Below are 10,306 nucleotides of genomic sequence, written 5' to 3'. Positions count from 1 at the left end.
TGGCACATTTTCATACAACACCATTCAAGTGCATTCACTCTGCTTTTTCCCATTTCAGCCAGCATCCATACTTAACACCCATATAATCCTATTTTCCATATGTATATTTTTATAAAAATATTTTTTAGATATATTCTTATCAAATGGCATTTTTTTTCTGACAAAAAGTCTGTTTTAAAATTTATATTCTGCTTTTAGAATTCCAACCCTCCAGGACTGATCTGTAGTCCTCAGGAATTATCATCAGTCTACAGGTGACCATTTAAAGCAATATTGGTGACTGTAAAGGCCTGATATTGTGAAATAAATTGGAAAAACTATTAGAAAAAAGCTGGGAATAGCTTCAATTAATGCTAGCAACCCTATTATTAATCTCTGCTCTAGATCTTTCATACTATGTAATATTCTTTTTTTGTAAGGGAGTTTCTTACTTGTCACAGTATTTTTGTTCTATTCTAATTTAATTTTCTGAAACAAAAAATTGTTTTTAATGTTCTGCAGCTTTCCTTCCATAACTGCCATTACCATATCATCAACAAACGCTAGCTAATTAATTTTTTCCATTTCCTTTTATGCCTAAGTCAACAATTTGTTTTATTTTATCGATCCCTCCTCTATGGGGGAGCATCATTGACAATCCCTTTACTAGTTTTGTCTTATTATGTCTTCCTGGTTTTATTTTTTAATAAAATACAGATTTATCCATCTGTTGTCTTAGTTTATTTCCTGTTTTCTGCAGTGGAGTGAGAATTTTATTCCAGTCAAGGTATTCCGAGGTTTCCCACTAGGTTAATATATATACCATCTAGAGAATTGGGTAGTGGGCGGCATACAAATTTATCAGATAGGTAGACAGAAGTGCATCCCAATTTCTAGTCCTCTCATTTGGATTGAGAGGGTAGCTTCTCTTTTTTACTTATCTCTTAATAACAAATTGCTCATAAGGTTGCCATCTCCCCTGGATTTCCGGGTATTTAGCAGATTTTAAGCATGTTCCCTGGGGCCCAGTTAGCCCAATAGCTTGTCCAGATTCCCAGCTTAAAATAAAATAAAATAGTGAAGCACTAGCCACTGTAGCCACCTAATGGTGCAGCAGAGAAATGACTTGCCTAGTGAGCAAGAGGTTGCTGGTTCAAGTCCTCACTGGAATGTTTCCCAGAATATGGGAAACACCTATATCAAGCAGCAGCAATATAGGAAGGTGCTGAAAGGAATAATCCTACACTGCATGGGAGGAGGCAATGGTAAACCCCTCCTGTATTCTACCAAATAAAACCACATGGCTCTGTGGTCGCCAAGAATCAACATCGACTTGCGGGCACAACTTCTACCGCACATGGTAGAAGTGGAGTTAAGGAGCAATATGTGCAGTCACTATTCTGTTCAACTGCTGGACTTAGAGAAAGGCAGGTAAATGACAGAAGGCTGGCTGGGGAAAGTTCACAATAAGTAATCCCCTGAGGAATGTTGTTGTCTGTTTTTTGTCAGCTGGGGATCTCTCTAGGGCAGTTGAGAGGACAGCTTGATTTTGATGTAAATGACTCCCTACTTGTATATTGCAATGTTTAACCTTTTTAGCTTTATAGCACAATCCATTCTGTGCATGCCTACTTAGAAGTAAGAACCACAGGTTTCATAGTTTCCCCCAAAATAAGTGTGTATAGGATTGCAACCTTCTGAAAAGCTCAGTGTATATTTTGTTTTATTGCTGCTATCAATATCTCAATTTTTTCCTATAAATATTTTGGTAGCGGGTGTTTTTAACTATTGTTGGTAGATATCCAGGGCAAATACAAGTCACCTGGACAGTGCATAAGTAAATTTGCATAATATGTAAATTATTTGCAAGCTAATTTGCATGACCTGCAAATTAGAGTGCTCGGATTTGGAGAGCTTGAATATGGCAACCCCAACACTTAATTTTTTAATTTCATTTTATTTTTAATTTGTTAGTTAGTATTGGTCTGTTCCTCCCCAGCATGTCTAGGGGGAAGACTCTTTGCCCTGGCCCTAAAAGGGAAAGAGGCATGCTCTGGCCAGCTGTTGGCTGGTCAGGAGTTCAGAGGTGGGGTGCTGGCGGCCTTTTGGCTCCCAGCCCGCCTCCATCTCAGTTTCCTGGGGGCAGCGACCCCACCCACCCATCCCTGGGCTTCTGCTGGTTGCCCCTTTTGGGGGGTCGGATAGGAATTTCTTGACCTTCGAAGGAATGGCTTTGATCGGGGGCCTTTTTTGCCTACCTAACATTATAGATCCTAGTTAGTAGTGAATTTGGGTTTCCTTGATCACAACAGCAGGTACAGTGAAGTTTCTGGGGCAACAGATTTCTGGTGATCACCTTTCAGGCACGCTCTTGGTGTAAGGGGAAGCCATTAGCAGTCCCGAGAGGCTTTCCGGCCCAGGGAGCGCTGGTTGATGGCCTACTCCAACCTGGTGGGGGACTCAAAATCCTTTAAGGCTTTCTGGCTTGCGTGGCAAGTCCTGCAGCAGGTGCCTGCACATTATTTATTTTTATTTTATTTATTTAAAATATTTCTATACCACCCAAAACTTGCGTCTCTGGGCAGCTTACAATTAAAAACATTTAAAACATCAAATCAATTATCAATTAAAATCATTAAAAACATTTAAAATCCAGTATTAAAAATTTAAAACTATACATCTATTTAAAAGCCTGGGTGAATAAATGTTTCTTTAGTGCCTTTTTAAAAGTTGCAAAAGATGGGGAGGCTCTTATTTCAACAGGGAGTGCATTCCAAAGTCCACAGGCAGCAACGGAGAAGGCCCGTTCCTTACTAGCTGCCAAACGAGTTGGCGGCAACTGCAAACGAACCTCTCCACAGATGATCTCAACAGGTGGTGAGGCTCATGGCAAAGAAGACATTCTCTTAAATACCCAGGGCCTAAGCTGTTTAGGGCTTTATAGGTAATAAACAGCACTTTGTATTTTGCCCAGAAATGTACCGGCAGCCAGTGTACTTCTTTCAACAAAGGAGTAATATGGGCTCTTCGTGATGACCCAGAGACCAACCTGGCTGCCGCATTCTGGACCAACTGCAGTTTCCAGACTAAGTACAAAGGCCCACATACAGCGCATTGCAGTAATTTAGCTTAGAGGTTACCAGCACATGTACCACCATTCTGAGGTCATTCATCTCAAGAAACAGATGCAGCTGGGGTATCAGCCGAAGCGGATAAAAAGTACCTCTTGGCCACCGCCTTAACCTGGCACACCAGGGAGAGATTTGGATCCAGAAGCACTCCCAGACTGTGAACCTGTTCCTTCTGGGGAAGTGTGGCCCCATCCAGAACTGGCAAATCAAAATCATCTCCTAAGTTATGACCCCACATAATAAGTACCTCTGTCTTATCTGGATTCAGCCTCAGTTCATTCCTCATCTAACCCATTACTGCCTCCAAGCAGGCATTTAGGGAGGTGATGCCTTCTTCTTCTGATGTTGACATGGAGAAATAGATTTGGGTGTCATCAGCATACTAACACCCCACACCAAGCCCCTGATGATCACTCCTAGCACTTTATTGTAGATGTTAAAGAGAACTGGAGACAGTATGGAGCCCTGAGGCATGCCACACATAAACTCAGATTTTAAGAGTAACAGTCTCCAATTGACTCCATCTGGAATTTGCCTGTGAGGTCGGAGCGGAACCACTGCAAAGGAGTGCCTCCCACCCCCAATCCTCTCAGACGTTCCAGAAGGATACTATGGTCAATAGCAGTGTTCTCTCTAATTTTTTTCATCTTTGTGAGGAATGAATTTTGTTCTGGGTGGCAGTATTGAAAGCTGCTGAGGGATCCAAAAGTACCAACAGTCACACTCCCTCTGTCAATTCCCAATTGAAGATCATTCATCAGGCCAACCAAGGCAGTCTCCACCCCATAGCCTGCCCTAAAGCCAGTTCGAAATGGGTCTAGATGAGCAATTTTCTCCAAGACTGTCTGGACCTGGGAGGCCACCATCTTTTCAATCACCTTGCCCAGCCATAAAAGGTTGGAGACAGGCCTGTAATTGCTTAACTCTGAGGGACTCAAGGCAGACTTCTTCAGAAGCGGTCTAATTATTGCCTCCTTAAGACAAGGAGGCATCCTGCCCTCCCTCAGAGAAGTATTTATAATCTCTACCAGGCCCTCTACAACAGCCTCCCTGACAGATAGTATAAGCCATTTCGGGCAAGGATCAAGAGGGCCGGTGGCAGGCCGCACCATTCCAAGCAACTTGTCCACATCCTCAGGGGCCACAAACTGAAACTGATCTAGGGTCATCACATAAGAGGAGCCACTGGACATCTCAGAATCAGATTCTGTAACAATTGTTGAGTTTGAATCTAAGTCAGCCCAAATACGAGAGATGTTGTCCACAAAAAACTAATTTAAATCGTCACAGCGAGTAATTGTTGGGCCCAAGTACTGATTCAAGGGGGAAGGGGTGCACATTATTAACCTTGAACAACTCCGCTGGATGTGAACTTCCAGACACGATACAGGAGGAAAAGAATCACTTCTTTACCACACGCATTGCCTGAGCACAGATCTCTATGTAATAATCTGTCAGATTTGTGTCGAGTCTTTCTCCACTTGCACTCTAGTCATCTACCTCGCCGCTTCAGCCCCTTTCGTTCTTCCGTATACCAACAGGACAGTTTCGAAGTGGGTTACACACGATACTTAGGAGTGATCATGTCCAGTGCCCTGGTGAGTTGATTATTCCAATTCTCCACCAGAGTATCGACAGGGTCACCAGCAGAGCCAACACTAAATCCCTCCAAAGCTTCTTGGAATCCTATTGGATCCAGTAACCTTCCGGGGAGGACCATCCTAATGGGCCCCCCACCCCTGCAGAGGTGGGATGAGGTTGTGAGTCCAACCTTACCCAGATGGTGGTCCGTCCATGACAATGGGGAAATCACAGGAGTCCCCACTCACAGAACACCACCCTGTTCAGGGTGAAAGACCAGCAATATGTGACCAGCAATATGCATTGGTCCCAAGATCACTTGGAATAGGCCCATAGTTGTCATGGTCACTATGAACTCCTGAGCTGCCCTGGACAGATTGGTCCCAAAGTGAGCACTGAAGTCCCCGAGCACCACAAGCCTGGGAGACTCCAATGCCAAGCCCGACACCAAGTCCGTCAGCTCAGTTAAGGACTATGTTGAGAAGTGGGGCGATCAGTATACAAACATATGTGCCAATCTATCCCTGGTCCCCAAGCTTAGGTACACACATTCAATATGGTCAGACACTTTGACAGGGGTCCTGGCAAGGGAGATATCAGGCTGCAGTCTCACGGGGGGAAGCAAAAGTAGGCAGGTAGTAGCAGAAGGAGCCAACAGCACACACTCAGTCTCCCACTAGGGATGTGCATGGAACCGGCAGGCCCAGTTTGGATCGAGTCCAGACTGGACTGGAACCCGACTGGGCCAGTTCAGTCTGACACCCCCTTGAACGCCCCCAACTCGGTTCGGTCAGGGATGTGTGTGTTCGCGAACGTTTTTAGGTTGGGTTTTTTTTTTTAAAAAAGGTTTTTTTTGTAACTTTATCCCCCTTGGGGGAGTTTCTGGAGGTGGTGGCAGCAATCCCACGGAGGGTCCCTCTCCCCCACATAAGGCTTTCCTTATGCCCCCCTCCGGCCGGTTTTCGGCCTTCTCCCAGCGACCATTTTGGAGGCTGCGCGCCTGTGCTATTGGCCTCTGCGTGGCCTGGGCCACCCAGAGGCCAGCTGTGCAGGCGTGCAGCCTCCAGAATGGCCACTGGGCCAAGGTAAAAAACTGGCCAAAGAGTGCCCAAACCAGCCAGAGGAGGACATAAGGAAGACCGGCAGCAGAGGGGGATCCTCCTCAGACAGCCCCCCCCCCGCCGCCTCCAGGAACTCCCCCAAGTGGGATAAGGTTTAAAAAATATTCTTTAAAAAAACACCCTTAAAAATGTTTGCGAACCCCCAAACGGGGTGGTTCGGTTCGACCCTGAACCGTCCAACTGGCTCGACATCGAGCCGGTTTGCACACCCCTATCTCGCACCTTGAGCAGCACTGAAGGGGAAGCAGATCCCTCTCTCCTCTGCTGGGCTTCTTTCATTAGGTGAACTAATGGTGGCCTTGGCCCCGAAGCTGCCTTGAGCGGAGGTGTTTCGCCCTAGGTGTTAGGCTTGTGAACCGCACTGTGGGGGGTGGAGCGCCAATCCTCTCTCTGTTCTCATTTATTAGAATTAATAAAGATGTGGCCCTAGTTTAATCCACATTCATGTCTCGTGTGTTTGTTGTCCAGATGCAATTTCGAGGCATGGCTTTAAAAGCTTGTGCTTCTATGCAGTTTGCATTATATTCTTCTTAAAACCAGGTAGTACATTGCTAATCATACATTTATCTGATTACTTAAACAAGTATGTTCTCAATATATCTCCTAATTGGTTCAACCATCAGCTTGAACTTGTCTGCTGATTTATTTTCAAACTTCTCTTGTGCTATCAAATTTGAAACAAACAATGCACATTCTTCAGTAATTTCCCACCTGTTCTCTTATTAGTACATTATCTGAAGGTTCTCCTTTCATCCTAGTTCCTTATTTATTTCTAAACACTGTACTTCTTTTCTTCATTTCATAACACTTGGTTTTTAATAATTTGATAGGCCTTCTCTATATAGCCTAAATTGATTAATTTTTTCCATACAAGTATGGAATTTTAATTATATTTGTAGCAAAACAGAAGGTACCCTGTGGCTCTTATCAAATATATATTAAGTAACTTCATTACTGAGCAATTTTATGGAATACAGTTTCAATGGAATTAACAGAAGTTGTCTAAGTCAAGCTATCATCACAAAAACAGAACACATATAGAAGCAGCACTCAAGGTTAATTATTCAAATTATTTTTAAAAACTTGCTTAGCCAACTCTGTAACTTTGGTTCAATATTTTAGCGCCACAGACACACACACCACCCACCTTATCAAGCTCATTGGAAAGCTTTTTGTTCTCCTCGGTCAGCAGAATCTTCTCTCGTTCATATTTTTGTTTGAACTCTGTTTCAAACTCCTCTCTTTCACTTTGGCTAAGGTATAATTAAAAAATACAGTCAATTGTCATCATATATGGAATATAGTTCACTCACTATATATTATACTTTTTAAAAAACTACTGCAGAATGTTAAAAGCTGAAGTGTATAGTAGCTGAGATAAACTATTGTACAGTAATCCACACATCCACTGAAACTGGAACATGATAATCTGTTTAGCCTCAGGATGATATGAGAAAATGCTCTCCATTAGCACTATGCAACTTAACTTTTCTAAAAATGTAGGATTATCAGAGTTCTGGTTAGCCCAAAACTTGATCTCTTAAACATATGAATTCGGTGCATGGTTACCAGTGAAAGTTAAGCATGTGCAAGTCTCACTGAATCAATGGGACTTAAGAACATGGTTAGAACTCCCATTCATCTGAGTGGCAATTAGGTTGACCTGAAGGTCTCTGAATGGCACCCAATCCTCCTTTAATGCTATGAGACAGTTTCCATGAATCCCAAACATTAACAGTTAAAGATAAACTTTCTAATTCAATATGTTTATTCATTTTTATAACCTCTGCAGTTCTGAAGCCTAGCCAGTATAAAAGAAAGAGTTGCCATATATGGTGCCCAGTTCTGCAAAGCATCCATGCATGAAGATTCCTATTAGGTTAATAATAGTGGCCTAATTATGATAAAACACAGTGTCTGAAACATCTACGGGACAATTTACCAGATCCAAGATGATATCTGATTTAAATTCAGCACCAGTAACAAGTTTTAAGTCAACAACTTGGAAAGACAAGTGAAAGACACATCAGTTTCCCAGGAAATGTATACGTCCCTCCCTACAGCTGTGCAGACAAGCACAGGAGAAGAATAGAGCAGATACTTCTATAGAATACTGGGAAACAGTCTCCAAAGTGGAGCACAAAATAGCATCCATCTTAATTTCAGTGCTTTCGTGGCCTAACACATCTCCACAAAATGAAGAATGCACTATAAAAGCTGGTGCAGACAAGAGTGTAAAAAATCAGAACCAAACACACAGATTTGACAGGCAATTATTATTTCAAATTTGAAAATGGAGAATCTGAATGAATTTCCCAAAGAGCAACAACTCCCCACAGGAGACAAATGGTGGTATGAATAAATTTGGGGGTGGCAGAACCCATTTCAGCATCTAAATACTACCAGGATTCTTAAGTTGGACATGCATTTTCTCGAAAAATGATTTTAAAGAGATGAATTTCAAGTGTGCTCTTTTGTGGGGAGTATTCCACTGCAGTAGCTGAAACTGTGATTTTGGATTTTCAAAAACACTTTTATCTCTGTTTGACAGGGTCCAAGGTGCCACTTCCTTAAAACAAATAAAAACCTGAGATGGTTATTCTTTGTGAGGGTAAACAGGCATTACATAAATAGTATCAAAGAATAAAGGAATGTTTATAGATGCTTTGGCTGGGTAATATGGACAACATCCTCCACTGCCTAGGTTGACATTCCATAAAGCATAAACAGTACATCAGAACATAACCATCTTTGCAGCTCATGGCACCCTTGCCAGGGTCCACTCTTGTCAGCTAATATGAAGTTACCATTGAATACTGGTGTCACTAAAAGTAAGTTATGACATAGATTTAGTGTCAACTCCTGGCACAGAGCCATGTGGTTGTCTTTGGTAGAATACAGGAGGAGTTACCACTGCCATCTCCCGTGCAGTATGAGATGATGCGTTCTAGCATCTTTCTATATTGCTGCTGCCCGATACAGGTGTTTCCCATAGTCTAGGAAACATACCAGCAGGGATTCGAAACAGCAACCTCTTGCTCCCTAGGCAAGTTACTTCCCCGCTGCACAATTAGGTGGCGATGTCACTAAATGTCCCACTAAAAACCAATGTGCTTAACAACTATTCACTTAAAAGTAAAAAAACATTAATAAGCACTGAAAATTGTGCCCAAGTTTACCTGCAAACAGAGTATTGCTTAAGTCTACTGCAAAAAGTAGTCTTAACTGTTCTTCAGAAAACAAGCAAAGTGGATCTCTCCAGCAGTGTTCTTGCTAACTTATTTCAACTGTGTGTGGAATGAGTTTTGTTCTGGGCAGCTGTATCAAGGCAGTGTGTGCACACATGAATTCAGAGTATGATCTTCCTGATTCAACCTGAACGGGGTCTAAAATTAACTGAGTGGACATCAAAAACTACGTGAGTGCATGCATACGTGCACGCCTTAAAGGGAACACTGCTCTCCAGGTAGACTATTCCATAATCTAGGTGCCTCTGCAGAAAAGGCCCCATCGCTTGTGTTCACCCCAAGCTGTAACTTCTGGTTAGCCTTAACCATTACTAATTTAATATTTAACAAGCATCTATGGTAGGGCTGTGCAACTTCAGACTTCCAGCTGTCGCTGGACTACAAATCCCACAATTCTCAGCCACACTGGACAATAATCAGGGATAATACAAATTGTAGCCAACAACAGCTGGATGGTCAAAGTAGGGCTGCCTTAGTCTTTCTTGGGCAACAGAGGAAAGGGTTTGGTAAGCATTCACACTTCAAAGGGGTTAGGGGGAAGGATTGCACAATCCCAGTCTGCTGAACTGTAGTTAATCTCTTAACTGTAGTTAGGAAATCCCCACTATTATGTCTGCACCAATCCCCAATATTTCTGGGATAAAATTTAGCAACGTATTCATAAGCAGTCTGCAAGGCTATCCACAAATGTTTATTAGCTACCATTTGAGAAGTTATAATGGAACTCAGAGACTATTCCAGGTTTTCATTTCCTATTCCTAATTTGAAATTAATATACTATTTCAATCAGACTCTGAAATACAGCACAGCACTGTCAGACCAAGCTCTCAATTTGTGTGTTGCTAGGCATCATTTGAAGCATAACACTTTATTCCAACAATGTAGCATATTAATAGCTGCTGTTTAAACTCGAACACTGTAATCCAACACCCCCACCCCCCAGACCTCTCTCCCCAACTAACAGATTCCATGCATATGATGAACAATCTGGGGAAAAGCCAAAAAAGATTAAAGCATTAACTGCTTAGAGGAATGGATAATGGGTCTCAGCTATGTGGGAGACATAGGTTTAAGGCTAGCTTCTCAGACAACAGATCAAGACACTTTAAGCATTTGGTTACATTTTTGTTTCTGTGTGGTTAGCACTTTTTCTCCTTCGAGTAATGGTTGTTTCATTCACAGCTTGTCTAGAAGTAGCTTTTAATTCACATTTGAGATGCAATATGAAATAAGAGGAAATGATACA

At 42.4% G+C, this 10,306-nt stretch overlaps 1 protein-coding gene across 12 annotated transcripts in view; it reads right to left on the bottom strand.

Moving 5' to 3' along the window:
- The window catches only part of CDC42BPA (CDC42 binding protein kinase alpha), a 281,126-nt gene that overhangs the window by 96,546 nt on the left and 174,274 nt on the right, over positions 1–10,306 (bottom strand). For all 12 annotated transcript variants that reach the window (XR_008319045.1, XR_008319037.1, XM_053307023.1 and 9 more), the window contains one exon: positions 6,960–7,065. Coding sequence is in view for 10 of the 12 variants with exons in the window: in XM_053307023.1 (XP_053162998.1) it covers positions 6,960–7,065 (106 nt within the window). In the remaining 2 variants the exon portion in view is untranslated. The remainder of the gene's footprint in view (positions 1–6,959; positions 7,066–10,306) is intronic.

The sequence above is a fragment of the Hemicordylus capensis genome, chromosome 1 (assembly GCF_027244095.1).
Source record: "Hemicordylus capensis ecotype Gifberg chromosome 1, rHemCap1.1.pri, whole genome shotgun sequence".
NCBI lineage: Eukaryota > Metazoa > Chordata > Lepidosauria > Squamata > Cordylidae > Hemicordylus > Hemicordylus capensis.
This window is presented reverse-complemented; position numbering and strand designations above follow the sequence as displayed.